The 21357-nt window shown below is 46.3% G+C and overlaps 3 protein-coding genes and 1 pseudogene across 4 annotated transcripts in view; all 4 read left to right on the top strand.

Moving 5' to 3' along the window:
• Positions 1–2978, top strand: part of LOC309808079 (forkhead-associated domain-containing protein 1-like) — a gene marked incomplete at both ends in the record, with an annotated part of 92131 nt that extends 89153 nt beyond the window's left edge. The window contains 3 exons of the mRNA XM_082628086.1: positions 1504–1599; positions 2023–2243; positions 2780–2978. Of these exons, the coding sequence (XP_082484212.1) occupies positions 1504–1599; positions 2023–2243; positions 2780–2978 (516 nt within the window). The remainder of the gene's footprint in view (positions 1–1503; positions 1600–2022; positions 2244–2779) is intronic.
• LOC309808078 (forkhead-associated domain-containing protein 1-like) overlaps positions 1–11171 on the top strand; it is a gene marked incomplete at both ends in the record, with an annotated part of 196499 nt that extends 185328 nt beyond the window's left edge. The window contains one exon of the mRNA XM_082628085.1: positions 11055–11171. Within this exon, the coding sequence (XP_082484211.1) occupies positions 11055–11171 (117 nt within the window). The remainder of the gene's footprint in view (positions 1–11054) is intronic.
• Positions 1–21357, top strand: part of LOC309808894 (centrosomal protein of 78 kDa-like) — a 981446-nt pseudogene that overhangs the window by 402905 nt on the left and 557184 nt on the right. The gene's annotated exons all lie outside the window — the stretch shown is intronic.
• The window catches only part of LOC309807680 (interferon regulatory factor 6-like), a 445413-nt gene that overhangs the window by 259998 nt on the left and 164058 nt on the right, over positions 1–21357 (top strand). The window lies entirely within an intron of this gene.

Genomic DNA, 21357 nt, shown 5'->3' with positions numbered 1-21357 from the left:
TTGGATCCTGTAGCCCAGGCTCTTCCTTAGTGACCCTCCCCTCAGGAAAAGAGGGGGCGTCTGGAGAGGTACAGAGGATGCAGCTCAGGGTAGCTGAAGACACTGAGCAGCATCTCAGGTTCTTTTTGCAGCAGATCTGCCCGGTTTATTGTCATCTTCAGATACCCTCTTTTATTCTCATCTCCATAGATACATAGACAAATATGTCCACTCTTATCTATCACAGTCATTTTGGGGGCCATTATAGTTTTTTAGTTGTTTTGTTTTTAATCTCAGAGGTTTTCAGGGTAGTGCCAACAAATGCTAGGGCTAAGAGATGCTCATGGCAAGCATTAAAAGCCAATTTATTTTTTAAGGAGGCTTATTATGGTTATTTGTAGTCGTTCAGATCAGGTAACCTATTCAGACTGGTGGCCATTCCATGCAGTCATTTGGGCTTCCAGCAGCCAGCTGGCTGGTTGGGGTCTTAGGGAGATGCAGCTGCAAACACTATCTGCATTGTCTCTGGAAAGGGTCTGAAGTGATGCTCACCCACCAGGTTCCAGAACTAGGAGAAGGTTGGGCCAAATTTTGTGAGGGTATGGTTTCTGCTGCACAGAAATGAGATTCCTTTAATAAAAAGGAGGGAGGCTATTTTCCACTTAACCTTCATTCGTTCATTCCACAAACATGCCCACTATGCACCACTCGGTGCCAGGTGCCATGCTGGGCACAAGGAGGGAGATAGTGAGCAAAAGCCGCATGGTCCCCATTTTTCTGGAGCTTGTCCTCTCAACATCAGCGGTACTGATTTTTTGAGCCAGGTAACTCTTTGTTTGGGAGACTGCCCTATGCATCGTGGGGTGTTTAGCAGCATCCTTGTCCTCTACCCACTAGACGCCAGCAGCAATTATGACAACCACAAATGTGTCCAGGCATTGCTAAATGTCCTGGAGGGGGTAGGGTGGCCAGAGTCACCCCTGGTTGAGAACCACTGGCCTAAAGGGAAGACAGACGAGACGGTGGCCAAAGAATGGCACAAGTGATGCATCATTTCAAAGGCAGTCGTGCTCTGAAGGGGTAGGAACACAGTCATAAAGAAAGCAGTTCACAGAGTCAGACTGGATTTAAAACCAACTCTCTTGGCATGGACATATATACACACACACGCTACCAAAGGTAAAATAGATAGCTAGTGGGAAGCAGCTGCATCACACAGGGAGAGCAGGTCGGTGCTGTGTGTCTACCTAGAGGGGTGGGATAGGGAGGGTGGGAGGGAGACGCAAGAGGCAGGGGATATGGGGATATATGCATACCTATAGCTGATTCACTTTTTGATACAGCAGAAACTAACACACCATTGTAAAGCAATTATGCTCCAATAAAGATGTTAAAAAAATTAACTCTCTCAAATTATTCTTTAGTATCTTTCCAGTTCTTCCATTATTCTTTGGGTTATTCTTCTGGATGTAGAAAATCATAATGGAATGCCAAGAGAGTTTTTCTTCTTTTTTTTTATTTCAGCCTCAAAATGGCCTTTCCAGCCCAGGGTCCATCATGGTCTCTGAGAAGTTAAGGAAAATGGATGTGGCTGACGCTTTAGATCTTAGTGAAAAGCTGGTAGGTATACCCAGCATCAGTCCCCTCCTGTCCAAACCTGCGTGCCCTGCAGATAGTTTAAACATCAACTCCACATACATTTTAGTTGTTACAGTAGCTCCACGAGACCCATCTCCTATCCCAGCATGGGCTGGAAATTGCAGAGCCCAATTCCTTGCAAGACTGGGTAGTAAGAATGAATGTTTATGTCTGTTGTCATTCCCCCTCCACCCCTCCCCCCAATTCTCAAAAAGGCATAGTGTAAATGGATGCGGGGGAAAATGAAAGTCCTACTAAAAGCCCCAAATGCACTCATTTGCAAAGCATGTGTTTCTTCTCTGCAACTGCAGAAAATGAATGAAACAGAATTAGACGTTTGCCTCCTCAAAGGGGCCACCAGCGGTCTTGGGCCAGGCCTCTTACCTGCGAAATGCTTTCTCGTAGTACATGGACATGAGCAAATCCCTCGGGACTTTGATGAACATCAAAGGTATGTCAGGTCACGTGTCCATGAAACACCTCTCCCCAAAAGAGAGGGAGAGAGTCTACCAGCTTCGACAAAGAGACCTGTACCTGGTGTTTGATAAGATCACCCTACTCAAGAACCAGCTGCAGAGAAAAGAGGAGCTTTTGAGACGATACGAGAAGGACATTGAACAGCTCAAATATGGCCCATGTCTCCGGCAAAAGGCCCAGGCCTCCATTCTCCAGGCTAAACCTCGGTGCAGCTGCAGACCCGTAGGGACCAGAACAAGGGGACAGAGGCCTGGGTGTGGAGGGGGGCAGGCGGGATGGTGACTCAGGGCCTGATGGACCCAAGTCTCTGGGCAAGAAAGCAGCAGTTAAAGTACCCTACTGTTAAGGAATAAGGTGCACCTTTTATAAATGTGTCTGATGTTTCACCATGTGTGTGCTTTTCATAATTCCATCGTATTTTCAGTGGTATCCGTTCCCCCACCCTCTCTGGAAAATGGGAGGGGCTGGTAGCATAACCGTTGCCCCCTTCATGCTGCACGTCCACAGCCAATGGGCTATTTATTCTGCCCTCTAGTCCCCACATCTTCAGCCTTCCCCCCACTTGTAAGGAAACCACGAAGCCAGGCATATATGGAAGTGTTCTGAGGATCTCCCAGGTCGGGAGCATTGGTGGTGAGTGAGAAAGCTGAGGAGAAAAGAGACTTTGTCTCTCCTGTGTGCTCAGGCAGAGCAAAGTGTCGGTTCAGATGTACCAGTCACAGGTGGCAAAGCTGAAGGACGACATCTGCAAAGAGGCCGAAGAAAAGGCGCTGCTGAAGGAGGCCCTGGCGCACATGGAAGAGCGGCTGCACCAGGAGAAGAGGGTCACCAGGGCGATCAGGCAGCAGAAGGTGAGAGGTCCCTGCTCGGAGCAGAGCCTCTGAGGCTGCCCCTCAGCTCCCTTTAGAAACAGCCAACTGAGGTCCCAGTGGGATCCAGGCAGCACAGAATGCATTCGCTCATTGCAAAGGAAGGTGGCAGAATAGCTTTAGCATTAGGCAGACTTAGGTTTAGACTCTTGTTCTGCCATTTACTGTGTGACTTCAGGCAGCTTTTTCTTTTTTAACATCTTTATTGGAGTATAATTGCTTTACAGTGTTGTGTTCATTTCTGCTGTGTAACAAAGTGAATCAGCTATATGCATATGTATATCCTCAGATCCCTCCCTCTTGCGTCTCCCTCCCACCCTCCTTATCCCACCCCTCTAGGTGGTCGCAAAGCAATGAGCTGATCTCCCTGTGCTATGCAGCTGCTTCCCACTAGCTATCTATTTACATTTGGTAGTGTATATATGTCCATGCCACTCTCTCACTTCATCACAGCTTACCCTTCCCCCTCCCCATTTCCTCAAGTCCATTCTCTACATCTGTGTCTTTATTCCGGGCTGCCCCTAGGTTCATCAGAACCTTCTTTTTTTTTTTTTTTTAGATTCCATATATATGTGTTAGCTTAACCTCTCTGAGACTCAGTCTAGCTTGCCTCTATTTTTTTTAACTTTCTTTTTTTTAATTTAATTTTTATTTTATATTGGAGTATAGTTGATTTACAGAGTTGTGTTAGTTTCAGGTGTACAGCAAAGTGATTCAGTTATACATATACATATATCTATTCTTTTTCAGATTCTTTTCCCATATAAGTTATTACAGAATATTGAGTAGAGTTCCCTGTGCTATACAGTAGGTCCTTGTTGATTATATATTTTATATATAATAGTGTGTATATGTTAAACCCAAACTCCTAATTTATCCCTCCCCACCACATTTCCACTTTGGTAACCATAAGTTTGTTTTCAAAGTCTGTGAGTCTCTTTCTGTTTTGTAACTAAGCTCATTTGTATCATTTTTTTTAGATTCCACATATAAGTGATATCATATGATATTTGTCTTTGTCTGACTTACTTCACATAGTATGATAGTCTCTAGGTCCATCCATGTTGCTGCAAATGGCATTACTTCACTCTTTTTTTATGGCTGAGTAGTATTCCACTGTATATTTGTACCACAACTTCTTTATCCACTCCTCCATCGACATTTAGGCTGCTTCCATGTCCTGGCTGTTGTGAACAGTGCTTTCTGAGACTCATAGTCTAGCTCGTCTGTATTTTTTTAACTTTTGATAATTCGTGTATTTTATCTTGTTTTTTCTATCCAGATAACTGTTTTTTCTACCAGTTTTATTGAGACATAATTGACACACAGCACTGTACTGAGCTTAAGGGTGTCCAGCATCATGATCTGACTTCCCTGCCTCCTGAAATGATGACCACAATCAGTTGAGTGAACAGCCCGAGTGTTTTTAAAGGCGGCGCTTCTGATTTTCATTGTTCTGCCAGGTGCCAGGGATACACCGAGGAATAAGCTCTCTGAGAATAAAGATTTGGGTTTGCTATTCTGAGTAGCCAGAATAGTACTCCAGTCTTTCTGACTTGGGGCTGTGTATTTGTACACGCATGCTTGCGTGTATGTGTGTACATGTGAGTATGTGCTGTGTGTTTGCATGTGTGTGTATTTGCATGTGCGTGTTTGTTGCCTGCATGAGCTCTAAGGAGGCCAAGGTCATAGAAGGGTGCCCTTCTCCTCAACCAGGAGGTGATGGTCAGATAGTTCCTTGCAGAAGCCTGCCCTCCATCCTGCGAACCTTCCAGGCAATAGGTTTCCAGACAGCAGGCTCTCTGGCTTAGAGCCCCAGAAATGAAAAGTGGCTGTCCTGCTCTGAGGGAGCCTGGATGCGGTGTTTCCAGTGCTCACTGCTGTGAATTAAACATCACAGGCCTTAGTCTGCATGTGTCATGGGGCTGCCTCAGGCAGAGGACAGTTTCCTTTCACACCAAGCAATGCCAGGGAGAGCTGGGCCAGTGACAGAGTTGTGACTTTCCCTTTGATGTGCCCTCTGGAGAGCTCACCCCTCCCTGAAATGCCGCCCCCGCCCCCAGGGCTTGGCAGACTAGGCCCCAAAGCAGAGACACCAGACCACAGAATGGGACAGAGAAGGGCCCAAAAAAAGCCATTGTCATGTACTGAAAACCTGAGGATTTACATAATCAGGCTTCACATGCATTATTCATGGGCTGCCTCATTCATACACAGTGCAAGGGACAGGCCAGCCTGTTTGTCAGGAAGAAAACAATAATACATTTTAAAGTTTTGCTGGATCCTAAAGGGCACTTGTATATATCTGTCTTGGCATCCGTTCCTTCCAGGGAGTAGATCTTCGTTGTCTTTAAGCAGAAATTAACAGAAAGTAGAATTCCTCTTTTCTAAGTTTTACACTTAGTATTTTCACAAGGAGCATTAGTTTTTTAGCCTCCTGTATGAAACTTTGAAACTCTTCACCCGTTCACAGAGGTGGCAGTGTTGAAGCACTGAGATGAAATTACACATCTTTAGCCTCAGAATTGCCCCCCCCCCAAAAAAAATGGAGTTTGTAGTTTTAATGTTTGACCATCTCTTCACCAAGCAGACCTTTCAAGAATCAAAAGTCCTATTTCCACACTAATATCTCTGGCTGTGAAAATGAGACTTGGTATAAGATGCTGGGCCTTCACAGCGAACTGGGTCTGTGGCTCTGTCCATGTGGCAGAGGGACGGGAACCGCTGCCCAGGCCGTGCTCACTCGAATCCACTTCCCACATCACTCGAGAAGCCGGCAGTGTCTCTCAGAGTTCAGAGGCCAGATTTGGAGTCAAACAAATAGGGGTCAAGCCCCACCACTGCCCCGAATGACCCTGAGTAAGTGGCTTGACCTCTGTATCCCAGGTTCCTCAACAAAAGCAACCAAAACTGTTAGCAAGGGGCCTACTCCGTGGGGCAGCGGGAGGGTTAAATGGCAAAATGCCTGCAGTGCCTGGCACATCACAAGCCCCGTTTCTAAGGGGGAAGAATAGGCAGCTCATGGATGGGTGGGGATTCCTCTATTTCTTTCAGGGAGCTTCCTGCCAGCTGACGCCTTCCCCGGTCCTCCCAAAGCCGCCAGCTCTTATGGGACGCGCTCTTCTCTTTGGTGAATACGACTAGGCCACGGCCAAGAAAGGACCCAGATACCTTTTGTGAAAGGGCTAAGGCTGGGATTTTCAAGAGGAAATTTTTAAATGCACAGAAGTTGCCACTTGGGAAGCACGCAAGCCCTTTCTTAGGGCTTGAAGTGGAAGAAAGGCTGAAGGGCACCGGCTGCTTCTGGCAAGAGAAGCCGCTCAGCTCTCCTGCCAATCAAATCTGCAGCCAATCAAGTCCTGGCTAGGGGGCGTGACCACCGCTGTGTCTTGTGGTCTCAGCCAGGAAAAGCCCCTAACCTTCCCTCTGCTTAATTAGCTCAGATCCCTCTTCCTTAAGATGAGAATAAAAATGGCACCTAGCTCGTAGCCTTCCCAATGGGAGCTTGTATACAAAAGCCTTAGCACATAGGACCACAAAGCATTCACCCTCTCCTACCATCGTCATTATCCTCACTATTCTCTTTAACTCACTATCTTCCAAGATTTCCTTGGGCCCAGGTATTCTCAAGATTCTGGCTTCCTCCGTGCCACTTCTGTGTTTTGTTTGTTTGTTTGTTTTTGCGGTACGCAGGCCTCTCACTGTTGTGGCCTCTCCCGTTGTGGAGCACAGGCTCCAGACGCACAGGCTCAGCGGCCATGGCTCACGGGCCCAGCCGCTCCGCGGCATGTGGGATCCTCCTTGACCAGGACACGAACCCGTGTGCCCTGCGTCGGCAGGCGGACTCTCAACCTCTGCGCCACCAGGGAAGCCCCACAATTGGTAGATGTTGTGTAGGAGGAGCGTGGGATGGGAGGGGCTTGGGGTGGTACTCTTCCGCCCACAATGATGAAGTAGAACCATGTGGCCAGGCCTATGCAGCATACGGATAGAAGAAGGCTAAAGAAAAAGACCCTCCCGCACCCCCTTCATCACATCCCAGTGTGTTCAGTAAAGTTCAGGAAAAGCAGGTGCACAGGGGCCAGGCTCTGCCCTTCAGTGCCCAGTTGCCCACTGACGGAACTTAATCCAGGAAGGAATTTTGCAGCAGTGTTCAAACTGGGGTTCCCTGGAGCCTTTGGGTGCCATGGAAAGGTGTGACTCTCAAAGCACACACACCTTTCTCCCGCCAGAGAAGCTCTCCATTATCTTATACCCCAAGTTCCTCATGGGATTTTGCTTGGATAAACGGTTCTGCAAAAAAAAAGGCGGGGGATGGGGTGGGAGAGAAGAAGGCTGTTGGTTTAAAACTAACCCCTGCTTTATAATATCTGGGAATTTGGATAGTGATTGTCTCAACTGAGTTTGTGATAAATACTGAGTGGCTGCAGGCTCGAGGCCTTCTCCACGGAAAATGCCTGGAGGGCAACTGTCAGTTCAATACGGGCCCATCAGCCTTCACAGACAGTCCTCTGAGGGTAGAGTTAGCATCCTTCTGGGAGAATGGAAGAGTCTTGTAAGCACCTATGCCCTGTCCCAAAAGACAGCCTTATTTCCTCCCTGAGTTTTGTGACTACCCGGTAGGGTTGCCAGATTTAGGGGAAAACAAACAAACCAAAAACACGATGCCCAGTTAAATTTTAATTTCAGATAAACAACAAAAGCTATTCAGTATAAATGTCCTAACTATTACACGGGGCATATTCACACTCACAAATTTGTTGGCTTCATTCTGAAATTCAGATTTAACTGGGCATCCTGTATTTTATCTGGCAACCCCTCCAACATTTACTGAGCACCAACTAGACACCAAGCAGGGAGGTTCTGAACCAGGTGTCGCAAGATGGCAGCCCACAGATATATTCCATTTGGCTCATGGGATTTTTTTTTAAGTTACATTTCAAAATAGGGCAGTTTCCTGGAATACTCTGGATTTCCAGCTTCTCTGGGAAACTTGGAAGATCTGGCGACCCTAGGCCCACAGACCCACAAGCCACCATCACAAGCCTCCATCTTCCAGGCCCCTTAGAAAGGCCCTGGGCTCGTGTGTTTGCTGCTGTCCACCACCACCCCAGCTCACTTCACCCACTTCTTTTCCTTTCCTGGCCGCTGTAGGAATCAGGTTGGCGACCCCAGTGGATGCTCAGGGCTCTAGGAGAACGTCTCCTTCCTGACACCACTGCACATTCACCTGCGGAGTGTCAGTCTGCAAGGGAGACCCCAGTTCCCTCTCACTTTTGTGCCTCCAGTGCCTAGGGGATGTTCTTTCTTTGATGAGCTGCCCCTGAGGTGCAGGGTCTTGAGCAGATCAGGGTCAGCAATAGTAATCAAACCCCAGGGGAGCGGCAAGCTCCAGGTTTTCAGTGATGCTGGCTTCCCAACAGGCCCCTGTAGTCCCTGCCAGGGAGGTTAGCCACTGGGGCTTTCAACATTTCCACTGGGTGGAAAGCCACTGGACATCTACAGCCTCTTCCACTGATCTAGGAGGCTCTGCTTCCAGCTAAAGCAGATCTGTCCTCCAAGAAGAATACAGTATCCTTCGTAGCCTTCTTGGTTGACCACCTCCTTCTCTGCTGGAATCTGGAACAGAGATTCCCTAAAAGGTGCAGCAGGACAGTGTAGCGTTGCCCCAAAGCCACACCCCCTTCTGCAGACCTCTATCCTCACCTCCTCACCTAGGAAGGCTCAACATTCCATCCAAATGGGTAGCATCTGAAAGTTGAGAAAAATCCATTTTTCTCTGATGCAAAAGGCAAAGAAGAACATACGCTAAATTTTGTCAATATTCTTTCTGTGTTAAAGAGACAAATGTTTGGAGAGCTGATGAAGAACTCAAAGATGCAGAACTCACATTTCCAGGTGAGCCAGAAGAGAGAAGAGAGAAAACCCTAGAACGTCAGCAGGAAGCCCAGTGGACAGTTATCCCACATCTAATATGTATTGAGCATGTGGCATGTGCCGGGCACAGAGCCAAACACTCGACATGCAGTATCTCTTTTAAGCTTCACAACAACCCTATGGGGTGGGTGTTGTTATTATACCCAATTTACAGATGAGGTGTCTGAGGCTCAGAGACTTTCTTTGTCCAGAGCCACACAGCTCAGTAGGAGAGCTGGGAATCAGTGCAGATCTGACACCCAGGTGAGTGCTAGCTTTTCCTCCTTTAGGTTAGAAACCTCCAGGTAATAAACCTGATACATTTCCAGTGGTATTTCTCTTAAATTTCAAGGAAGCATCCTCTAGAATTCTCTTCAAAGTTGAGAATTAAGACTATGAAATCTTGAACATGTTGAAACATTGCCATTGACAAATCAGCCCTGGAACTGGAATTAAGCCAGTCCACGTTCCCACTTTGCAGACAGTAGAGGCGAGCTCTCAGGAAGCTAGAAAGCCAAACACATTTTGGTTGAATATGAGAGAGGAGACATTCAAGTTTGATAAAAGGCCACAGTCATGCTGAGGCAACCAAATTATCATGGGAAGAAACGAAGATATTCTAGGTGAGGGATATATTTGAAAAATAGAAGCTTCTCAACCAGCATCCTTGTGCTAAGACCAGAAGGTGGTTACTCTCCAGAGCAGGATGTTAAGAGGATAGAGAGCATCCTGAGGGCCCCACTTGATCTGAGACGTTTGCCACCCTGCAAAGTGGAAACGACTGGAAGTTTGTTACTTATTCACTCACATATATGACTGAGCTGGGAGGAGGCAGAAACTGCCCTACATCTAGGTTTTGTCTGAGGACCACCTGCGGATGTGAAATGGCAGAGGAGATATTGGGATGGGCCCCGGATGTTGTGGGAACATTGTGCTTCTCTGAGATGTGAGACGCCCTGGAACTTCACGCTGCCTCTGGCTTTAACAGAAGCGGGGCAGATGGTGCTTCGGCTAAGAGCAAAGAGCCAGCTTCCCATTCTCCCTGCCCTCCAGCCTGAGCTTAGAAGTTTGGTGTCTAGGATCTCCTCAGTACAGAAAGGTTTCCTCCAGGTTCCTTGCCAAGTGTACCTTGGGCGACTCCATCCCCAAGAGTGGGCCTTGGGCTTCCCTGGTGGCGCAGTGTTTGAGAGTCTGCCTGCCGATGCAGGGGACACGGGTTCATGCCCCCGTCTGGGAAGATCCCACATGCCGCGGAGCGGCTGGGCCTGTGAGCCATGGCCGCTGAGCCTGCGCGTCCGGAGCCTGTGCTCCGCAACGGGAGAGGCCACAACACTGAGAGGCCCGTGTACCGCAAAAAAAAAAGGGGGGGGGGAGGGGGCTTTTTTAAGGATATAGGGGTGAGTGCCTCATAAAAACTGGGAGCTGAAAGAGAGACTGGCCTCGAAATAGAACTGGTAAGCCATCAGATCTCAGGCATCATCTCTTTTACACACACACAAGCATGCGCACACGCACACATAGGCCGTATCTCCTCTCTGTGTCTCTGTGTGGCTCCCCTGATCTCTGCTCTCTCCAGTCATGTGACAGGAAGGAATGACCTCATGGTCCCGCAGTTCAAAGGACCAGCCCAGGAAGCAAGTAGCATCTTAGAACCCATAACCCAAATCCTGGGAGTGACCATCTTAAAAGCCCAGCCCGTGCCAAGTGCCCGATCAGCTATGACCAGGGACAGAGTCACACACATGGCTGCCTGGATCCAGGAGTAGTGCTCAGAAAAGGGTTAGACAGACCCCCTAGAGTATGCTGCATTTTACCCTCCTAAGACATCAGAGACATAAGGCATTCAGTTCAGTAACAGCTTTTCGAGAGAAAGTCCATCCCAATGAAATTGCCTATCATCAGAAACTCCTGGTTCAAAAAAAGATGCAAATGTCAGAAGAAAACGTTATCTGTATATCTGGAAGAGTATACACCAAAATGTGAATAAGGTTACCTGTGGGTAGTGTGATAATGGTGGATCATTTTACCTTCGTTTTGCTCACGTCTATGTGTATATATAAATATTTTTTACAACAAAGATTTTATTTTCAGTAAAAAACAATGCCATTTGAGAAATATTTGGGGATCTCCCTACAATTATAGAGTTTGGGCATTTGTTGCTCTTGCTTGTTGTAGGTTGGAGCCAGAAAAGGCACCCCAAAGATGGACCAAGGAAGGGAGATGCTGAAGAGAGAAATGTCCAGCAAATCCAGCCAGAGCCTTCTGTTTTCTAAACCTGGTGGAAGGAACTAGAAACGTCGTCCCGCTGGGCCTCGCGTGATCCTCCGTGAGTCAGTGTAACTCTTCTGCGTCCAACTACTAAGATGCTTTTTTAGGACATTAAAGGTTGCTACCCTAGTGTGTTGCTTCCTAGACTGGTATTTTGCACAATACTGTATTTTGGAGTGTGTGAGGAGAGGGGTTCTTTTCACAGATATTATGAATGTAAACATACGCAGGCATATGAAGAATAAGTTTGAAATTCAGACTCCTAGGCCTGGTAGATGCAATTATGTGTTTGGGTAGTGACAAACCCAAATGTCACACCTCCAAGGAGCTCTGAGAAGCCCGCAGTTGAGAAAACCCAGGGCGTGTACTGGGGCCACAGGACAGAATGGTAACCTCAGGGCTGTTGGGGCCATGGTATAGTGCATTTATATCTGAATTGATTATAATAAATGTGAACAGCAGCCAGTTTTATCGCTTCCATAACAGTGAGTCATGTTTATATGGCGCTCTGCGGTGTTCAAAACACTTCTCGTCTAATCCTCTCTCAAGCCCTGGGAGGTAAATAGCATTATGTTCCCCATTTTACAAATGAGGAAGCTGAGGCCCAGAGAGGTTAAATGGCCCGTCTAAAGTCACACAGCTAGTAAATTGAAGAATTGGGGCTGGAACCCAGGTTTCTAACTCCATCTCACGCTGCCCATTCTGCCGCACCAAGACAGCCCAGTAGGTCAAGTCCCAGGCCATCGGGACAGACCAAGTACCCAGTCATCAAAGAACACACACTGCCCAGGTGGACACACCCCTTTCCTGTGGTGTTTGAAGAGACCCTCATTTTTGCCTTCTCTCCAGCCATCTGTTCTCTCCCTGCCTTTCTTGTACGGCCAGAGACCACCAAACAAAACAGGAGGAAGAGCCAGAAGCCATGAATATCATTTATTTTTTATTTTTAAAAAGCCACAATAAAAGTATTTTGATATTTTAAAACCAAATGCATTCTTTATACTGATTAAAACTAGAAGGAAATGGGAAAAATGATTGGCATGATCTTCCACTAAAGGTACTTCTTACACAGTGAGAAGGGGGAGCATCACCTGACCTTAAAAATAATCTTGAAAATCCCAGCAGTTTTCCATAAAGAACATATTACTTATACTGTACCATATCCCCCAAATCCAAAACAGCAATCTCCAGCACCAGAAAAGATCACTTGGTCAGGCAGTAGTTAAGTAGCTGGCTCATGTTTGGAAGCCAAATTGTGTGGGAAAAAACTACTTTGGTTGAATACAAATATTTGAATTTGCATAAGTTAAATGTAATGCCTATGTGGCTCCACTGTATTTGAGGTCTTTCAAAGGACGTGTTAATCTTTACCGTATCAACATTGCAACCCACAATGGCAATGTCCTTTCTTCACTCCTTGAACTAGATGGTTCTTTAGGTGTCTCCTCAGCCACACACCGCTTTCTCTGAGAATGCACATTCCCCAACCAGGTTTACCCTACCTACTGCTGCTCTCTTGGCCACACCTGACTGGCTGATCAGTAGATAGTCTACCCAAGCCAGACCAATCAGGTTTCTCTTCTAACCCAAGCTGGGCCAATCAGCACCTGTGCCCTTGATATTTGGAAGTGGGACATGGAGTTACCACACAGGTCATTAATGGCCCGGAGCTGAAAGTCTTGATGCAGTTCCCAGCTGGGGTGGCCATTTCTCCCACTGTGTTTGGAGAAACAAAGCCAGTCTTAGAAAGAGATGGCCAGGATAGATAAGAAACAGGTAGAGACAAGAAACCAAGACCCAGGGAATTCCCTGGCAGTCCACCCTGCGCTTTCACTGCCAAGAGCCCGGACTCAATCCCTGGTCAGGGAGCTAGGATCCCATAAGCCACACCGTGTGGCAAAAAAAAAAAAAAAAGAAGAAGAAACAAAGACGACCCCCAGTGAGACAGTGCAGCAGACACTACAAGCCCCTTAGTCATTGCCTCCCTCTACTGTATAAGCAGCACGCGAAATGCCCTCATTTCCCAGCCTCCCTTGCAGCTAGACCTGGCTGTGTTGTTCAGTTCTGGCCAGTGACATGCAGGTGAAGGCCCTGGGCAGGGCTTCCCTTCTGGAATTAAAGGCAAGGCTTTGCTAGGAGAAAGTTTTTCTCTTTGTCCCTTTGCCTTGTCTCCTTTTCCTCTCCTGGAGCTCAGACTTGGAGCTGGAGCAGCCATGTTGGGGATCACCAGGTAACAAGCCAGAGACCAAAGCCCACCTCAAAGGACAGTGGAGTGGAAAGACATGAAAAGCCTGGGTGGGAGCCTAGTGGCATCACTGTGCTCTGCACTGTACCTGAACTGCTTACCTCTGTACATCCTGTTGTAGAAATAAATCAATCCTATCAGTTTCAGCCACTGTAGTCAGATGTACCTGTTTGTGCTGTGGAGCCAAGCACTCAAAAGTTAGTGACTTAAAATGGCGACTATTAGTTCTCATGATTCCAGGCGTCAAGCTGGCCACTTGTACTGGTCTGGTTGGTTTGGCTGGGGCTAGTTTAGGGTGGCTTCGTGTACATGCCTGCCTGGTCATTGCCAGGCAAGCTGGGTTAGGACAGTGGTTCTCAACTGGGGGCATTTTGCCTCCCAGGGGGCATTTGGCAATGTCTGGACACACTTTGGTTGTTAAACTGGGGTGGGGGTGATACTATCATCTCGGGGTAGAGGCCAGGGATGCTGCTAAACATCCTGCAGTGCACAGAACAGCTGCCCACAACCAAGACTTATTTGATCCAATATGTCAATAGTACCGAGAATGAGAAACCCTGGTCTAGAAAGGCCTCATCTGGGACGTCTGATTCTGCCTGGTGTGGTCCCTCATCACCCAGCAGGCCAGACCAGGCCACGTGTGGTGGGTACAGGTTTCCAAGAGCAAGAGGAGAGAGAAAGCCCCAAAGCACACTTTTCAAGTCTCCACCTGCCATGTGTTTGCCAACATCTCATCAGACAAAGCAAGCCACATGGCTAGAGTTCATTTGGGAGGGGCTCCAAATTTTTACCATCTACCCACATCCACGTTTCTGTTATTTAAAGCTGAAGGCAGCGCGCGCCCAGAGCGTTAACGGGCGGGGGCGGGGGTGTGGAGTTGGGAGGTCAATTGGGCCTCCTGGTAGCCTCCCTGAGTTCAACCAATCCAGTGAGGAGAAGCCGTGGGCGGGGCGAGCTCCCGCTGCCAGAGCGGCGTGAAAAATTTCCCAAGGCAGAGCAAAAACCTTTCCTGAGCGACTGAGCATGCCCGCTGGTGAAAGGTCCAGCCCAGCTTTCACCACATCCCAGACTCCAGGGGGACTTTTCTGAAACCCAGAGAATTGACCATGTCCTCAAACAGCTTAAAAGTCTTCCATGGCTCCCCCATGCCTCCTCAGGAAAAAAAGATCACACTTCAGTGGGTTTTTTATGCTTCATCCTCAACCAATTTCTTCAGCCATGTCTCCCACTACTTTTGCAAGAACTCTTTTGCTCCACGGATGTTGCAAACTTGCAGCTTCTCATACACACCATGTTCTCTGTGCACACAGGTTCACCTACCTGCGATTCTCTGCCCAGGCCCTCTCTACCAGGATAATTGCATCTGTGCTTTCTAGGTCTATGAAGACAGTCATGCTTCATCCCTCTGGCATAGCTCTTGGTTTTTTTTGTTTGTTTGTTTTGCATCTTTGTTGGAGTGTAGTTGCTTTACAATGGTGTGTCGGTTTCTGCTTTGTGGCAGGGTGAATCAGTTATGCATGTGCATGTGTTCCCATGTCTCTTCCCTCTTGCGTCTCCCTCCCTCCCGCCGTCCCTGTCCCACCCCTCTAGGTGGTCGCGGGGCGCCGAGCTGATCTCCCTGTGCTGTGCGGCTGCTTCCCACTAGCTATCTATTTTATGTTTGCTGGTGTATATGTGTCCATGGCATAGCTCTTCTTATTCTGTGTTGTGAATATACTCTATGTGCTCACATGTCTTATCTTCACTAGAATGTGAGCTACTTGAGGGCAGGGGTCTTGGCATATTTTACACCTGTATGGAACTCTAAGACCTAGCAGGGTGCCTGGCACAGGGTAGACACTCAATAATTGCTTATTGAATAAATGAATGGATTATGAGCTCCATGAAGGAAAAAAAAAAAAAAAAGCTGAAGGCATTCCAACTGATGCAGAAAGTTGCCCTGATTCCTGATGACTTTCTGGTTCTTGGTTTCTTTCCTTGGAAAGGCCCATTCTAATGCCTGCCCTTGGGTTCCACTAGGACTTTTTGTATCACTCAAGATTCTCTGGTTGCAACCAACAGAAATCTCCTGTGGCTAACTTAAACAGAAAAGGAGTTTACTGAAAGGAAATGCGGAAGGTTAGAGAATCAACGGGCAAGCAAAGCTGAGGAGTCTGGACAGGCAGGAGCCATCTTTTCTTCCCCGTAGATGTCCCCTTTTTTGCTTCAGCCGGTTTGAGTTTCTGTTATTTGCAACCAAAATGGCATTTACTAAGACGCTCTGCACAGCCCCAACTGGTAGCTCTGAGAAGCTACCAGCGACCTTTCTTTCCCCTGACGTTGTACCAAGGGACAGCAAGGTACCTGCAGTCCCCCCACCAGAACTCCCAATCTTCTGATCCCCCAAGAAGCTAAGCCAAACAACTTCCTTCCACCCTTGCCAATGGGGGCCCATTTGGATTTGTGACTTTGCAGATAAGGTGCCCTTCTCCAGCAACTTGGCAGAGCCAGCAGTGCCTGCTGTTGTGGAAACCGGGGTCATGAAGTGTCTACGGAAGAAAACAGCTTCCCCTGGATCCGTGTTGCAAAGTGTGTTCCTGGTAAGTGGAGTGGTTTCCAATTTTTTAGGGTCTTAGGAATGAAAGCAATACACTAACGATGAGAGGAAACCCAAAATCTGCTAATGCATTTATTTTATTATTATTATTATTATTATTTAAATTTATGGCTGCATTGGGTCTTCGTTGCTGCGCCCGGGCTTTCTCTAGTTGTGTCGAGCAGGGGCTACGGTTTGTTGCATTGCGCGGGCTTCTCATTCCATGGCCTTCTCTTGTTGCGGAGCACAGGCTCTAGGCATGGAGGCTTCAGTAGTTGTGGCTCGCAGGCTCAAGAACGCAGGCTCAGTAGTTGTGGCACACGGGCTTAGTTGCTCCGCGGCATGTGGGATCTTCCTGGACCAGGGCTCGAGCCTGTGTCCCCTGCATTGGCAGGCGGATTCTTAACCACTGCACCACCAGGGAAGCCCCTCATTTACTCTTAATGCTTCCCCCTGTTGAGGACAAACAGGAGGAAAAAAGAAAGGGCAGGGCTTCCTTGGTGGCGCAGTGGTTGAGAGTCCGCCTGCCAGTGCAGGGGACACGGGTTCGTGCTCCAGTCCGGGAGGATCCCACATGCCACCGAGCGGCTGGGCCCGTGAGCCATGGCTGCTGAGCCTGTGCGTCCAGAGCCTGTGCTCCGCAGCGGTAGAGGCCGCAACAGTGAGAGACCCACGTACCGAAAAGAAAAGAAAAAAAAAAAAGGGCAATAGCAAGGTTCCAAATGAGCTGAGAAATGACCTTCTAAAAGGGCTCTCAATCTGGCCTGTGGTAGATGTCTGTCGGGGTTACTGCCCAGCCTAGACCTTCCTCAGGAGAGAAGACGTTTAGGGCTTACAGTGGGCTGACTGGTGGCCCCAAAGATCTCAGGCTCTAATCCCTGGGACCTGAGAATGTTACCTTACAAGGTAAAGTTTTGCGGATATAAGGATTTTGAGTTGAGACTATCCTCGCCCTAAGTGCCATCTGTAAGTGTACTTATAAGTGAGAGACAGGAGGAGATTATATACAAAGAAGAGGCGGAGGCAGTGACCACAGAGGCAGGACTAGAGTGCTGCACCTACAAGTCAAGGGATGCCAGCAGCTTCTGTGGTTAGAGTCTTTTGAACTCCTTGGCTTTTCAGCTCCTAGGCTGTAAAATTTGAATCAGCAAATGCCCCAAGGAGAAAAGCTGCACCAAATGTCAAGCTTGCGTCTGTGTTTCCCTTCTCTCCAGAACTTGGCCCACATGTCTTGGTGTCTCTCTAACATTCAGATGCCAGCGAACAGATGTTTTCTTACTTTATCCAGGTTTTCTAAAATTTCTTTAGACATCACCTGATCTTATGTTATTATTGAACTACCATCTCAATTACACCTAGGAAGAAAATTTACAATTTTTAGAGAAAATGGAACCCTGGTACAGTGTTGGTAGGAATGTAAACTGGCACAGCCACTGTGGAAAACAGTATGGAGGGTTCTCAGAAAACTAAAAATAGAACTACCATATGACCTCGAAACTCAACTCCTGGGTATAAATCCGAAAAAAACAAAAACACGTGTTTTCAAAAACATGTATTTGAAAAGATACATGCACCCCAATGTTCAGAGCGTCATTATTTACAATTACCCAGATATGGAAGCAACCTAAGTGTCATCAAGAGATGAATGGATAGGGGCTTCCCTGGTGGCGCAGTGGTTGAGAGTCTGCCTGCCGATGCAGGGGACACGGGTTCGTGCCCCGGTCCGGGAAGATCCCACATGCCACGGAGCAGCTAGGCCAGTGAGCCATGGCCGCTAAGCCTGCATGTCCGGAGCCTGTGCTCCACAGCGGGAGAGGCCACAACACTGAGAGGCCCACGTACCAACAAAAAAAAAAACTGAGTGACAACTTAAATGATATATGAAATATTTTGCTGACTTACAAGAACATGCAGAATTAAATATGACCCAGGTGAAATGTTAATTTTATTTTAATGTGTATGTTGGGGTGGAGTCTTCAAGGTGCCAGAAGACAAGCATTCAACCATCCTGTTTGGAACTGCAGCACCCAGACACCTTCAGTTACCAGTTCTGTTCATTCCACAGAATCATCTTGAGAAAACATACTGTTTTTTATGGACCTGGTATATATCTTAATTAGTTTGAAGAATTTCCCAAATACCTGTTAATATGTAGTTCTCCAATTCCAATCTTGTCACGTCCTGTACCAGTGACACAGCACATAGGAGTTTTATTTCTCTTTCTTTCTCTGGGTTGTTCACAACCCAATGAAAGAACAATGGAATGGCATCAAAGAGATCAGGGTTCTTGACTCAGATTTACCATAAAATAATAGTGTCCTCTTGGGAAAATTATAGTTATTCTAGGCCCCTTTCCTTTTCTTTCCTTTGACAGAGCTGCACTAGATGACCCCAAGGAACACTGCACTCTTTGCAGTCGTAGCTTAGATGTTACTGGTTTTTCTGAAACAAATGAGGACAATGACACGTGAAACTGTGCAGCATCTGTGTAACTGTGTGTTCTTAGAGTTGCCTCCATTTTACAGGTGATAAGATGGCTGAGCACAGAAGTAGATGTCTTGACCAGAGGTTCCAGAGTAGATGGAACTGAACCTCAAGTTTCCTTCTTTCCTGAAGCTCACTTAGCCAAAACATAGGCTTCTGAATATTAAGCTGTAAAGCATATTATCAGTGTGCTTTAAAAGAAGCGGTTCTTCTAGGATTTCCAATTAATAGCAGGAGGTTTTGAAATTCTTCAAAGATGATCTAATTTTGTGAGATTTACAGCTCTATTTTCCTGTCAAGCAAGTTGTATTAGTGCCAGATAATCATGTGAGCTTCCGGATGCTTCTCTGAACCTCTTGAAGTTTTCTTCTTGCTCTCTGAAATTCATGCCAGACAAGCCTTTTTCTAGAGCGTATGTACAGACTTGTGTGTTTTTATACAGAAAAGCGATGCAGTGAGTGAGGACGGGGGTTAAGCCCTCATTCTCAGAGTGGTGTTGAGCTCCTGGTGAAATATAATCATCATTTCCTCAGAATCGAAAAGCAGTTATCTCTAGTTTTTAATCCCATTAACTATTTATACATTTATGTATGATACATGTATTTATTGTACCTACTAGATGTGTTCTCTTTGGGAAGTACAAAGCTCTTTGAGACATAGGTTGTTCATTTTTTTGTTTTCCCACAAATACTGTGACCTTTTGAGCAGGAAGGTCTATATTTTACTAACATCTAGAACCAGCAGTTAACACGGTGTCTAAGATGTAGTCAATAAATATGAAATACATAAATGAACACATTTTTAAGGAAGGGCCAGGACATGAACAAATAGAAATTTTTCATTTTCAGTCACAAAGCAACCAGAGACATAAAACTGATACAGACAACAAGTGCTGTGGTCATTCAAAGAAGGCATAGAATAGATACAACAAGGATCTCCTCTATGGCACAGGGAACTCTACTCAATATTTTGTAATAACTTATAAGGGAAAAGAATGTGAAAAAGGAATCACTGTGCTGTACACCTGAAAGTAACACGACATTGTAAATCAACTATACTTAAATTAAAAAACAAACAAACAGACAACAACAACAAAAAGAACCCGAAAGAGGTCATAGAAGTTTTTATGAGATTCCATAAGAGAAGCCAAATGAGGACGGGAGAGACGGCTTTTGAATCAATTCGGAGGAGAAGTCACAGAGAAACTTGTCTTTGACCTGAACTTGAGTTTCCATTAAGATTGCAATGCAGGGATATTACAGATGAAGGTAATCACATAAACTTACTATACTGAGACTTGCAGAGGTTATGAGTGTTGTTCAAGATCCCAAAGCAAACGCACTGTGGAATCAGAATTTTAAGTGAGGCCTAATGAACTAAAAACAAACAAACAAAAAAACAAACCCTTTCTGTGATACCATGTTGCCTTTGAAGTCGTTCTATTGGTGGGTTGGTAGAAACTGGTTCCAGTGTTTCTTGCAGGAATGACTAGTTCTGTCCCCACCGCGGCCCCCCACCCCCGAGTTGATCCTCAAAGTTTCCTTTAGAATGGACTTGCTAAAATGCAGACCTGCAAGTATTCATGATGCCTGTGTCCAATCATTTCTCCTGCCATTGCCTACTTCACTTCTGGATTATATGAACAATTCACTGTCTTCTTTTATGCTTTTCCCTCCTCCAAGAATTCCTTTCTCCCTATGGGGCACCTGGGAAACCCACTTCATTTTTCAAACCTCAGTTTACATATTATGTCTTTTGTGCAGTCTTCTTTTGAGTGTTGTGATCACACGCTCCTTTTTGCTACCCTTGCACTTCTTCATTCCTGATTGCTGCACTCGCTACACTGTATTGTGATTGTATTTTTTACATATCTCTGTGTTCTCCTGGGCAACATTCCTTGGGGCCAGGGACTACCTTTTTTCATCTATTGATGTTGCCTTAGCGTGTTACTTGTTGTGAAGTAGTTAGTTATAAAAATGAGATTTGATTAAATTGAAAATTGTTATGTACATATTAGTTATTATCATTTACAGATATAACAGGAAAAAATATTAATGTTGTTGCTGAAAGTTCACTGCTAGTAAATGGTGGTGGTACTTGACTTCACATATTATTTTCCCCACTATTTTATATCTTTCTACCTGACATGTCTTCTTTATTTCCATCTATGTTTCTTTATTACTACACCAAGAAAAACAGGGATAAGGGTAGGGCTAGGCCATACTTGGCTGGAATAGTAAACAAATTGTGTGGGGTTTTGGTGAGAAAATCCTGAAGCATACAGGTCTGCATCTTCCCTTTTTTTTTTTTTTTTTTTTTTTTGCGGTACGCGGGCCTCTCACTGTTGTGGCCTCTTCCGTTGTGGAGCACAAGCTCCGGACGTGCAGGCTCAGCGGCCATGGCTCACGGGCCTAGCCGCTACGCGGCATGTGGGATCTTCTCGGACCAGGGCACGAACCCGTGTCCCCTGCATCGGCAGGCGGACTCCCAACCACTGCGCCACCAGGGAGGCCCTGAAGTTTTTTGATAAATAAGATTTGATAACACCGTTTTATAGAAACTTAGTTTGGACATTTCTGAACCTCTTTTCTTATTTCCTTATGGAAGAAAGCTGCTTGTTTAGGGTTAATACTAATTCAATGGGGGTAAGATTTACACAGGACCAACCCTAGCATTCATAGTGTGTGGCACAGGAAACAACTTTGAATGGCCATTTCAAGGAACAATATACTTAAGTGTGTACAATGAATAAAATGGATGAACTACACAAATTTATGAGTTGAAAACCATAGAATCATAGAATTTTCTCACTGTAAAGGCTCTTCCTTTTCCAACTGCTTAACTTCAACCTCTGTTAAAGCACTTCAGTAACAGGGAGTTCTTTTTATTTTTTTATTTTTTTTTAC

The sequence above is a fragment of the Mesoplodon mirus genome (genome assembly GCF_964341445.2).
Source record: "Mesoplodon mirus genome assembly, chromosome: 7".
Classification (NCBI taxonomy): domain Eukaryota; kingdom Metazoa; phylum Chordata; class Mammalia; order Artiodactyla; family Ziphiidae; genus Mesoplodon; species Mesoplodon mirus.
Note: the sequence above shows the minus strand (reverse complement) of the source record. Positions and strands in the feature narration are given on the sequence as shown.